At 40.7% G+C, this 12,681-nt stretch overlaps 1 protein-coding gene across 9 annotated transcripts in view; it reads left to right on the forward strand.

The window, feature by feature from the left end:
- Window positions 1–5,644, forward strand: part of BCAR3 (BCAR3 adaptor protein, NSP family member) — a 239,328-nt gene extending 233,684 nt beyond the window's left edge. For 8 of the 9 annotated variants that reach the window (XM_032423373.1, XM_032423364.1, XM_032423358.1 and 5 more), the window contains 2 exons: window positions 1,056–1,280; window positions 5,029–5,644. In XM_032423373.1, coding sequence (XP_032279264.1) covers window positions 1,056–1,280; window positions 5,029–5,210 — 407 coding nt within the window. In that variant the 3' untranslated portion in view covers window positions 5,211–5,644. The remainder of the gene's footprint in view (window positions 1–1,055; window positions 1,281–5,028) is intronic. The other variant, XM_032423381.1, reaches the window with a different exon arrangement.
- Window positions 5,645–12,681: the final 7,037 nt, after the last annotated feature.

Raw genomic sequence — 12,681 nt, forward strand, 5'->3', positions numbered from 1 at the left:
TGTCCCATGGATGGCAGTTGCAAAAAAAAAAAAAAAGCTTCAAACAAGTGTATTAGCTAGCTCCCTTCTAGGCAGTATCAGGAAGCAGTAGCAAGGCAGAGGGAGAGTGCAAAGATGGTGCCCACCAGCCTACATTACCTGAAAGCATCTCTGTAGGCCCCCAGTTGTGTGCCAAAAGTGAAGCCTGCCTCTCGGGCTAAAGCTACAGGACAAGCAAATAGGCCTTCTTCACAGAAAGACTGGGGTGTGTTTCAGTCTGCTGTCTTTGCAGTGCCCTGGGGGTGCCTGCCTAGAACTCTGTTTCCAACTGTTACAGTTCTGTGAGACACAGGATCACAGTTCCCCTAGCCTTCACAGCCAGGTGATCAAGAGTGTATCATGGGGAGCACCCGCAAAAACTGAGGCACCAAATGTGTGTAAAAGCTTCCCTCTGAAGATACTGGCACTGTGCAGTTTGGCAGAGGGAGAGCATGAAGATGGTGCCTGCCAGCCAGCGGGCCCCTAGATGTGTGCTAAATTAGCCTGCACCTCAGACCAACACTTCAAGATTAGCAAATGAGCTCCTCTCAATCCGCTGCCTCCGTGCTGAGCCCTGGTGCAAGTGGGTGCACAAGCCCTTTAAGAGCCTTTCTTAGTTTGTTACAGCCTGTGGGTCTCATGGATGTGACAGGGTTGATTTTCAAAGCTAGATGTTTTAGGGGCTCATCTCTTAGGTGCAGGTTTTAAAGTTGGGGTGTCTAATGTGGGGTTCAAACCCTTCACTCCTCAGGGAGAAAGCTCCAAGTTTTGAGTTCTCTCCCAATAGTGCCAGGATTGAGGTTTATGGCGAGATTGGGTCCTGGCCTCTCCTACCTGCTTCGATGTGGGCCTTGTTTACCCACTGTGTAGGAGTTGCTCAGTTTTTAGGGTTTTTTCAGAGGAAGTTCCATATTTAGCTGCAGATTCAGTGTGTCCACTGGGGGTGGGGAGCACAGGCTCTTCCTATGTCACCATCTTGAATTGGAACTCTCTTTGCTTAACTTTGAAAAAAAAAAATACAACATGGAAAACTTTAGCCCGTTTTTCAGAGTCTACGTGTGTTCCCCCCAACAAAATATCAGTCCCACTATTGATGCCTCTTGTGACCTTGATGGAGCGCCAGGCTGTCACTTTTGAAGGAACTGACATGTGGGAAAAAAATGATGAAAGCTGTGAGATTATGCTGAACCACTTGGCCACAGCCCGGCTCATGGCAGAAACTGCAGACAGCTACCGGATGAATGCTGAGAGGATCCTGGAAGGTAAGAGCTGTTTTCTGTAAGCTGCTCTCTACTCTGCATAATAATTAGAATGAAGGAACAAAGAGCATGGATGCTCTCAGTTCGGAAAAGACAAAGTAGGAAAGATTAAGGCATGGAATTTCCTTTCTTATGATTGATCATTATTTCCTCTTGTCCCTAAGTGACTTGAGAATCCTGTTTCTCCTTTTCCATGTGTTCTGTTGTGTCGGTGGCATAGAATAAATTGAGAGGGTCAGGAAGGAATTGGTCAGCTTGCCTACCATGAGTACTTCTGATTGGAGCTATGTGAAGGTGGGCTAACGTAAGGAGTTAGAGTTCTATGTGAATTCATTTATCTGCATTCCTGTTTCTTCCCACATTGGGAGGTGAGCTCCCCTGCTTTTAGCAACAGAAGGTCCAATACAGGCAAAGGCACTGCTGAGAGAGTTGGGAGAAAAGTATAAACCACCAGTACTTAGGTTTGGATCAGTGTAAAGTGTGTCTTAAGGAATGACCAACTAGGCTGAAGGAGGTGGATATAGGTGGGAAGGCCTTCCATGTAGGACTCTGGCTGAGGAAGAGCCTGTGAAGGGTTTTAAACATGGGATAGTGTCATGACATGGTCAGATTTATGTTTTAAATATGGCATCTGTTTGTGGGAGGGCTGAAGGCTTGCATGCAAAAAGATCATTTAGGAAGCAAGATAAGAAGGAGGGCTTTACCCAAGGTGGTATCAGGAATGATTATTTTCTCTTCTTCACTGTATTTTTAAAATTCTTCAAGGGCCCAAAGTTTCACCCACAAGGTTAAGAAAGAACTACATAGGGCAGGAGAGGCCTATTTATTTCATCCTAAAACAAAGTTGTTGCTCCAGAACCAGAATTTGGGACTGAACAGTTTACACTCTATCTGCTGTAGGTTTAAGAACTACATACCTCTTTCAATTTTTATCTCAGAAAGTTCTCTAGGGTTGGCAGTGTAGGATTCAGAAAATAAACCACCTAATTTCAATTCCCCAGATATTAGAGTGTCTGCTTATACAAAGCTAATAACTATGTTAGTTAGATGTTGCCTAAGCCAATATATTAGGATGGGTTTTGAGAAAAGGGCTTTAAGCTGCTTTTACAGCAAATCACTTTAAAGGTATCTAATGGCATTTCTCAGTTAATCCTGCTACAGGTTTATGTAGCAAGTTTCCATTGCTGGAAGTAACTATGAACCCAGTAAGGGTAGAGATTTTCACACCAACATATACCCAGCCCAAGGCAGGGACTCAAAGCATATTAATTGAATGATTGGAAGACATTGTCGAGCCTCTGGTGTGTTATCTGTCAAAGATATTCTGGCATCACAGGGAAAGGTGGAGTGGAGGGCTTCTATTATTTTCTCACAAAGATCCTATAAATCTAGATGGTAGAAATAGATTTAAGGACAGAGGAGATTAATCCAGCAGGAACCAAGGATGAGAACCATGTGCCTGTATGACTCTTTGTCTGGAGTTTTCTATCTCTCAAATAGTTGACTGAATATCCTTGGCTTTAAGTAGACAGATCTTCTCTTACGTTACAGAAAAGAGTCACGAAACAGATCACACATATATGGCTGTCCATATATTTTTTTTTTTTTTAAAGATTTTTTTATTTATTTTACAGAGAGAGAGATAGCGAGAGCAGGAACACAAGCAGGGGGAGTGGGAGAGGGAGAAGCAGGCTTCCCGCTGAGCAGGGAGCCCGATGTGGGACTCGATCCCAGGACCCCGGGATCATGACCTGAGCCGAAGGCAGACGCTTAACGACTGAGCCACCCAGGCGCCCCTGTCCATATATTTTTGAGAATGGTGCCAATGTAATTCATTGGATATAGTCTTTCAACAAATGGTGTTGGAATTATTGGATATGCTAGGCAAAAGAAAAAAATGAACCCTGGGCACCTAGGTGGCTCAGTCGTTTAAGTGTCTGCCTTCAGCTCAGGTCATGATTTCAGTGTCCTGGGATCGAGTCCACATCGGGCTCTCTGCTCAGTGGGGAGTCGGCTTCACCCTCTCTCTCTCCAAAAAAAAAAAAAAAAAATCTTAAAAAAAATGAATCCTGATCCTTACCTCATACCATACACACTAATCAATCCAAAATGGATCATAGGTCCAAATGTAAGAGCTAAAGTGTAAAGCTCCTATAAGATAACGTAGGGGAAATTCATTGCCCTTGGATTAGCAAAGCTGTTTTAGGACACAAAAAGCAGGAACCATTAAGAAAAATTTTTGATAAAATTATAAATTTTGCTCTTCAAAAGACACCATTAAGAAAGTAAAAAGGCAAACCACAGACTAGAAGAAAACATCTGCTAAACATTTATCTGATAGAGGATTTATATCTAGACTATATAAAGAACTCTTACAACTCAGTGAGAAGACAAACAAGATTTGAAGAGACAATATACCAGAGAAGATCTGCCAGTGACAAATAACTATATGGAAAGACATTTAAAGCATTAGTCATTAGGGAAATGTAAATTTAAACCACAATGAGACAATACCACATACTGTCTAAAAGAATAATAATATTGGGGCACCTGGGGGCTCAGTTGTTAAGCGTCTGACTTTTCATTTCAGCTGAGGTCTGTTCAGGCCCCATGTTGGGCTCCACACTGGACGTGGAGCCTACTTAAAAAAAAAAAAAAAGACAATAAATACTAAGATTTGGCAACTTATAGAGAAACTGGAGCTGGTGAGAATATAAAATGGTACAGCCATTTTGGAAGAGTTTGACAGTTTCTTTAAAATAAACATACCGGGGCGCCTGGGTGGCTCAGTCGTTAAGTGTCTGCCTTTGGCTCAGGTCATGATCCCAGGGTCCTGGGATCGAGCCCCGCATCAGGCTCTCTGCTCTGCAGGAAGCCTGCTTCTCCCTCTCCCACTCCCCCTACTTGTGTTCCCTCTCTCACTGTGTCTCTGTCAAATAAATAAAATCTTTAAAAAAAAAATAAAATAAAACATACCTACCGTATGACCCAGTAATTCCTCTCCTAGAGAAATGAAAACACAGGTCCACACACACACTTACATACAGATGTTTACAACATCATTCATAACAGCCAGAAACTAGAAACAATCCCAATGTCCATCAGTTGGTGAATGGATAAACAAAATGTGGAATGTCCGTATAACCAAATGCTACTCAGCAATAAAAAGGAATGAATTGATAACTTGTGACAATATGGAATAGTCTCAAAAACATGGTGCTAGATAAAAGAAACCAAAAAGCCCACATTGTATGATTCCATTTATATCAAGTTTCTAGAAAAGGCAAAACAATAGCAACACAAAGCAAAGACGTACCAGGTAACTTTCTAGGGTGATGGAAATGTTCTAACACTGGTGGTGGTGATGTATAACTTGTATAGGATTACTATTATATATCAGACTGCAGCTACAATAGGTGAATCATGACACATAAATTAATTATACATCAATAAAGCTGTAAAAACAAGGTATTTTGAACACTCCTTCCCACAGTGGCTTGTGCACACAAATTTTATTCTATCATGTTTCAGTGAGTTTACTTGGTATTCCTTCTCCAAAGGTGCTCAGGTCCTTGAGGACTGGGCTCTGCCCTTTTCTTATATAAAGCAGAGCCTATAGTTTTCTTTGGGGGCATTTTTAAAGTTCTGATAGAAAATGAAGTTCATTTTGATCTGACTTTAAGCAAGTAGGTTTTTAGTCTATTGCTGACATTACGTTTGAAAACTGAAGTAACTGTTCTTTTTTTATTAGGTTTTCAACCAGATGAAGAAATGAGTGAAATCTTCAAGACTGAATTTCAAATGCGATTGCTATGGGGCAGCAAAGGTGCACAAGTGAATCAGACAGAGAGATATGAGAAATTCAGCCAGATTTTAACTGCCCTCTCACGTAAACTGGAACCTCCTCCTGTAAAGCAGGCAGAGCTTTGCTAACTCTCCAGGGAACCTTAGGGTATTATTTGAAGCTTCTCCAGTTTCCTCTGTGGGAAGGCTTATCATTTGATAAAGTAATAATGTGCAAATCTGACAGTATACAAGCTTTTAGTATCCACAGGATATTAAACATGTAAATTACACAGAGCACACTTATTTATGAATTGTTTAAAATTACTACTGATTTTAAAATGATAATTTATTATGAAGGTAACTATTGCTAATGTTGATCAGCAAATTTAAGAGAAGACCTAGCTATGTTGGCTGGTTGCTTTCTTTTTCTGAGGTATTTGACCATTTTACTTTAAATTCCTTGTCAGATAAGTGTAAATAGAAAAGAGTTTAAAAGCATGAAACATTATGGAAGGTATCAGTTGTATGATATTCTTTAAATATGAAAAATGTAAACAGTCATATGAAAATATATCTTTTTGTGAAATAATTGTATCTGGTCTCTTTAATATTAAATAACTCATAGTACAATAATTACACCTCCTACCTCCCTGGGGTATCCTCTTCCCTAGATACTATATCCTAATAATAAACCAAAATTAATGAGAATGATAGGGAAATTTTAATATTTGTGGCTTGGGAGACAGTGAATAGTGATACAAGGTAGACCTGGCTCTAGAAGACCTAGGTTCAAAGTGAAGCTGTGGTACTTGCTAGCAGTTAGTTAGTTGGGCTTTGGTCAAGTTAAGCTCATCATCTGTGTGCAGTACAGCACCCGGTATAAAGTGAGTACCCAGATGCTAGTATACTTCATGACATCACTTCATGCATTTGAAAATAACCGACTGCTGAGCTTCCAGTTCAAGATGGCAACATAGGAAAACCCTGAACTCACTTCTTCCACAGATACACCAAATCTGTTCCTATTTATAAAGCACATCCTCCTAAAGAAGTGAGGGCTGACTGAATAGCTTCTACAGCAAAAGATAGACCACACAGAGAACAGCAAGAGGGATGGTGACACAGTAACAAAGAAAACCCCTACTCCCAAAGCTGCAAACTGCAGTGGGGAGGGATGGTAATGAAGGACCAGGAGCAGATTTGTTTGCCCGGGGGTATAGAAAAGCCATGGTTTAAAAGGGCAACTAGAACATAAAGGAACCAGCCCTAGAACCCTGCCAAATAGTGGGGGAGCTGCTGGAACTCTAGAGGGTCAGAGGGACTGGTGAGCACCACAGTTTGTTTCCCCTTCACCTTGACAGTGCAGATAGAGCATGGTCCTGGCACCAGAGCCTCTAGCCCACACCAGCCCCAAATGCCTGGGGTGCAGATAAAAGCCATAGTTTATAAGGGCAACTCGAATATAAAAGGTCCAGCCCTGGAACTCCACCAAAAGGCAGAGAGCCACTGCAATGCTCTCTGGTCAGAGGAGCTGGTGACACTGTTTACATTCTCCCTCCACCTTTATAGCATGGAAGGGAGCAGCCTACTGCTTCCACAAGCCCCTGCCCCTAGCCCACACCAGCCCAAGCCATCCCACCAGAGTGGCCTCAGTGTGCCACATACTGGACACCCCTGGTTAGCACCCCTATGGCTCCAGCTGTCTCAGCAAGGTGAGACATTCCAGGCCCATGCCACTTTGGCTCCAAATGACTCGCTAGGGCAGAATGCTCCAGGACCTCCTGGCTCATGCCCTTTATGGCTCAGGGTGCCCCCTGTGTGAAATGACTTGGGACATTAGACTGCACCCCACTTGGGATCAGTCACCCCACCAGGGCGCCTCCTGTGCAGAACACCCTGGGACACCCAAGCTTACACCCACTTTAGTTTCAGCTGCCCTGCCAGGGCACCCTCTGCAGAGTGCCCTGGAACCCAAGGCTTGCACTAATTTCAGCTTCAGCTATCCTGCCAGGTGCCCTCTACACAGAAAACCCTGAGACCACCCTGGCCCACACCCACTTCAGCTCTGGCCATGGCACCAGGGCAGCCCTAGCAGAGTGCCCAGGACCCCTAGCCTGTGCCAGCCACAGCTCCAGCCAACCAAAATCACCAGGCACACACAGTTTACACAGGGGACAACAATACACAAGACCATTCCTTCAAACTTAGGAGAAATAGCTGTTCCATCTAATTCATAGAAACAAACATAGAAACTCAACCAAAATGAGAGGAATATATTCCAAACAAAAGAACAAGACAAAACCTTGGAAAAAGAACTAATGAAACAGAGATAAGCAATATGCCTGATAGAGTTCAAAGTAATGGCTGTAAAAATGCTCACTGGACTGGATAGAAAGTGGATGAATTCAGTGAGGATTTTAACAAAGAGACAAATACAAAAAAGAACCAGAGTTAAAGAGTACAATAACTGAAATGAAAAATACACTAAAGGGAATTAACAAGAGATTAGAGAATGCAGCAGAATGGATCAGCAATCTGAAAGGCAGATAGTGGAAAGCACCCAAGCTGAACAGCAAAAAAAAAAAAAAGAAAGAAAGAAAAGAAAATCAGGATAGGTTAAGGGATCTCTTGACAACATGAGGTAAACAAGTATTCTAAGGGTCCCAGAGGAGAAGAGAGAGAGAGAAAGGGGAAGAACACTTAAAATAACTGAAAACCTCTCTAACCTGGGGAAGGAAATACACACCCAAGTCCAGGAAGCAAATAAAGTTCTAAAGATAGACCCAAGAAGGTCCACATCATGACACATAATAATTAACATGTCAAAGATTAAAGATAGATAATTCTACAAGCAGCAAGAAGCAACTAGTAACATACAAGGGAAACCCCATAAGTCCATCAGTTGACGTCTCATCCAAAACTTTGCAAGCCAGAAAGGAGTGGCAGGATACATTCAAAGTGCTGAAGGGAAAAAAGCTACAACCAGGAATACTCTGCCCAGCAAGGTTATCATTCAGAATTAAGGGACAAAGAGTTTCTCAGACAAACAAAAGTTAAAGGAGTTCACCACCACTAAACCAGCCTTACAAGAAATGTTAAAGGGACTTCTTTAAGTGGTAAAGAAAAGGCAGTAATGAGAAGAAAATTATGAAAAGAAAAAAATGACACGAGTAAAAGCAAACATACAGAGAAGGTAGTAATCACTTATAAAGCTAGTATGAAGGTTAAAGACAAAAGTAGTAAAACTATATCTAAACAATTAGTTAAGGGGGACTCACAAAATAAAAATATGTAAAATATAACAACATATACATAAAACATGGGGGGGGGCAGATGAGTAAAAATGAAGTTCTCTTATAATGTGTTCAAATTTAAGTGACCATAGACTTACACATATGACGGCTATATACTTAGGATGTTACATACAAATCTCATAGAAACCACACACCAAAAACCTATGATACACAAGAAATAAAGTGAAAGAAAGCCAAGAATAACACTAAAGTCAGTCATCACAAGAGAGCAAGAGAAGAAAACTACAAAATCAGAAAACAATGAACAAAATGGCATTAAGTACATACCTATCAATAATTACTTTAAATGTAAATGGTCTAAATGCTCCAATAAAAATAATTGACTGTTACCTTTTCCTCTAGCTGGTTAGGTATGAGTTTTCCAGGCTTACTTTCTAGGCTTTTGGCTTCACAAAGGAGATACTTTCTAGTTTATCAGTACCCCTCCATTTTTTCTCTATTGTAGAAAATTTGGAATACAAGATTTTAAAATAAAATAATAAATTTCAATCACTCTGCCACAAAGTACAAACACTTACCAATTTACTTCTTCTTCCTGTCTTCTAAATAATTTGGGTATCATACAGAATATCCAACTTCTCTCAAGTTACAGAAATTTCTCCATGATGTTAAATAGCCTTTGACAAAATACAATTTATTGGTTACATAAGTTACACTATAATTTAAGCACTTTCCTTCCATCTTAAATATGCCTACTAGAACTAAGTATGAGCCTCTCATTATGGTCTATTTATTGTAAGAGAAATATTGGTTTTGAATCCTGAGTCTCTGTATTTCCATTAATGTGACCTAGGATCATGAGGCCCTCTCCCATTCTTTTAAAGGAGCCATCACGGGGCACCTGGGTGGCTCAGTCGTTAAGCGTCTGCCTTTGGCTCGGGTCATGATCCCAGGGTCCTGGGATCAAGCCCCGCATCGGGCTCCCTGCTCAGCGGGAAGCCTGCTTCTCCCTCTCCCACTCCCCCTGCTTGTGTTCCTGCTCTCACTGTGTCTCTCTCTGTCAAATAAATAAATAAAATCTTTAAAAAAAAAAAATAAAGGAGCCATCACAATACTATTTTTTATTTGCTAAAAAAAACCCAAAAAACAAACCGAAAAGGACAATTCTACTTCTGGAAATATGGTGGTTTAGGTGCTCTTGGAAAGCCCTTTCATTATAACTAAATCAATAAATGTTAATAAACTTACCTTTTAATGCACTGTTAAACTTGACAGAATGAAAGGGAAATCCCCAAGAAATAATCCTATCCACCCCACCTCACCTACCAAAACGATCAGCAAATATAAACTCTAAGAGAATTTAAAAACCTGGGTGGCCCCCTAAGGCAAATACTGACATCACCTCAGTGAATGGAAGAAGGTGTCTTAGGTGAGCCAAGCGTGAAATATCTCCATTAAGTAAGGACCCTTAAAGAGTCCCTGTTGTTAGGCTGAAACAAAACAAAACAAAACAAAAAACAACCATCTGCCAGCAAAGAGAGGTTACCAAGAAATAGCCTTCTTTTATGCACAGCTACAAGAAAAGAATTGTAATGATAATGGTCTTTAGTGAGGATTTGCAACTATAAGCCTATCCTCAAATAGATCTAGAGTAAAAACCCAAAACCAAATTGATTTACAATGGTCCTAGTTTGCCGGCATCCCTGGGGCCTAGCAGATAAACCTATACTCTCACCAGGAAAGCATCCAGTATTCATACGGATAAAATAAATTTAAAAATGAAAAAAATGTTGTATTATGCAGCCATCAAAAGGAATGAGATCTTGCCATTTGCAACGACGTGGATGGAACTGGAGGGTATTATGCTGAGCGAAATAAGTCAAACAGAGAAAGACATGTATCATATGACCTCACTGATATGAGGAATTCTTAATCTCAGGAAACAAACTGAGGGTTGCTGGAGTGGGGGGTGGGGTTGGAGGGATGGGGTGACTGGGTGATGGACACTGGGGAGGGTATGTGTTCTGGTAAGCGCTGTGAATTGTGCAAGACTGTTGAATCTCAGATCTGTACCTCTGAAACAAATAATGCAATATATGTTAAGAAAGAAAAAAAGAAGAAGAATGTAGCAGGAGGGGAAGAATGAAGGGGGGGAAATCGGAGGGGGAGAAGAACCATGAGAGACAATGGACTCTGAAAAACAAACTGAGGGTTCTAGAGGGGAGGGGGTTGGGAGGATGGGTTAGCCTGGTGATGGGTATTGAGGAGGGCACGTTCTGCATGGAGCACTGGGTGTTATGCACAAACAATGAATCATGGAACACTATATCTAAAACTAATGATGTAATGTATGGGGATTAACATAACAATAAAAAAATTTAAATAAAAATGAAAAAAATGTTGAAACTAAATATATATTTATATATGAATATAAAATCAAGCAGAAGCAATGCTATCATGAATAAAATGCTGGGGGAGAAAAGATTTAGAACTTCAATACCTTCAGATATTAGAATTATCATATTTTGAATGCAAAATATGGTTGTGTATAAAGAAAAATGAACCCAAACAGGAAATGAGTATTAAAAAATGATCACATTTTAAGAGAAACTTAGTAGATCCTTTAGAAAGGTGTAATAAACTAAAAACTCAATGGATGCTAATATTAAACAGAAGATTAGATCTTGGGGCACCTCGGTGGTTCAGTTGGTTAAGGGTCTGACTCTTGATTTCAGCTCAGGTCATGATCTCAGGGTCATGGGATCGAGCACTGCGTCAGGCTCTGCACTGGGTATGGATCCTGCTTGGGATTCTCTCTCGCGCTCTCCCTTTGCCCCTCCATGTCCCCAACCATGCTCATGCTCTCTCTCCAAACAAAAAACTACAGCAAAAACCCAGATTAGATCCAACTGAAGCTCTAATGAACTCTGAAGACCATGCCCAGAATACACAGAGACAAGGAGAGGAAAATTAGAAGACAGAGATGAAAAGATTTAAAGGACCAAAAGAGAATGACCCAACATCTCATCAGAGCTCCAGAAGGAAAGAAAGTGGGGTGGGGAGGAAGCAATTCATCCAGAAGAAAGGGTGGAGATTTAAGGATTGTTGAGCAGTGAAATGGGTTATCTTTTAGGTATATTGAGACAATAGTGTCTACTGTGTGAAGTTAAAAAGGCAATTAAAACAGCACAAACCAGGAATGGGGTGATCAGTTACTAGAGTTCTGATAAAGTGTTTTCTTCTAATCAGTGGGAGGATTAAAGATACTGATTAGCTTTAAGTTTTAAGTATGTAAAATGTCAAGGGTAAATGCTATAAGAATAAAAATTGGGGTCAGTTTCAAACTAGTAGAGGAAAAAATGGAGAAAACAAAAAACATATGTAAAAAGACAGTAAAGTGAGATGAGTAACAGGCACAGAGGTGTCAGAAAACACTCCAAACTTATAACCACTATAAATACAAATAGACTGAACCTGCCAGTTGAAAGTCAGAGATAGCCATCTAGATTTAAAATAAAACCACCTGGGGTGCCTGGGTGGCTCAGTCGGCTAAGCATCCAACTTTTGATTTCAACTCAGGTCATGATCTCAGGGTTGTCAGATCAAGCCCCACATTGGGCCCCGTGCTGGGCATGGGGCCTGCTTAAGAGTCTCTCTCCCCCCAAAATAAAAAATAAAACCTATACTCTTTATAATAAAAAGTATAAGAACACATAAAAACTTAAAGTCCATATAAAAAGGTCAGGAGAATTATGAGGGAACAGGGTGTGATTAGGGGGATGCAGTATGTGTCTGGAGTGCTGGTAATGCTTTATTTCTTGACTCAAGTGTTGACTTTCTAGTAACTTAAACTGTACATTTATGTTTCATGCATTTCTCTGAATGTGTATTTTATAACAAGGTGTTAAAGCATTCGTAAAAACATGGGATACCTAGGAATTTCAAAAGATGTACAAGAATTTGGTGAAGAAATTTTTAAACTTTAAAAATCTGAAAAACATTTTAAAAAAATAAACAGGAACATGATGTTCCTAGACTTTAAAACTTGGTATCAGAGATACTACTTTTTTTTTTTTTTAAAGATTTTTTATTTATTTATTTGAGAGAGAGAGAATGAGAGACAGTGAGCACATGAGAGGGGGGAGGGTCAGAGGGAGAAGCAGACTCCCTGCCGAGCAGGGAGCCCGATGCGGGACTCGATCCAGGGACTCCAGGATCATGACCTGAGCCGAAGGCAGTCGCTTAACCAACTGAGCCACCCAGGCGCCCTCAGAGATACTACTTCTTAAAATGACCTATAAGCTCAATGTAATCCCCAAATCCAACAGGATTGTTCAAGCTAACTTGATAAGGTTTTCCCAAAA

The sequence above is a fragment of the Phoca vitulina genome, unplaced genomic scaffold, assembly GCF_004348235.1.
Source record: "Phoca vitulina isolate PV1807 unplaced genomic scaffold, GSC_HSeal_1.0 scaffold2, whole genome shotgun sequence".
Lineage (NCBI taxonomy): Eukaryota > Metazoa > Chordata > Mammalia > Carnivora > Phocidae > Phoca > Phoca vitulina.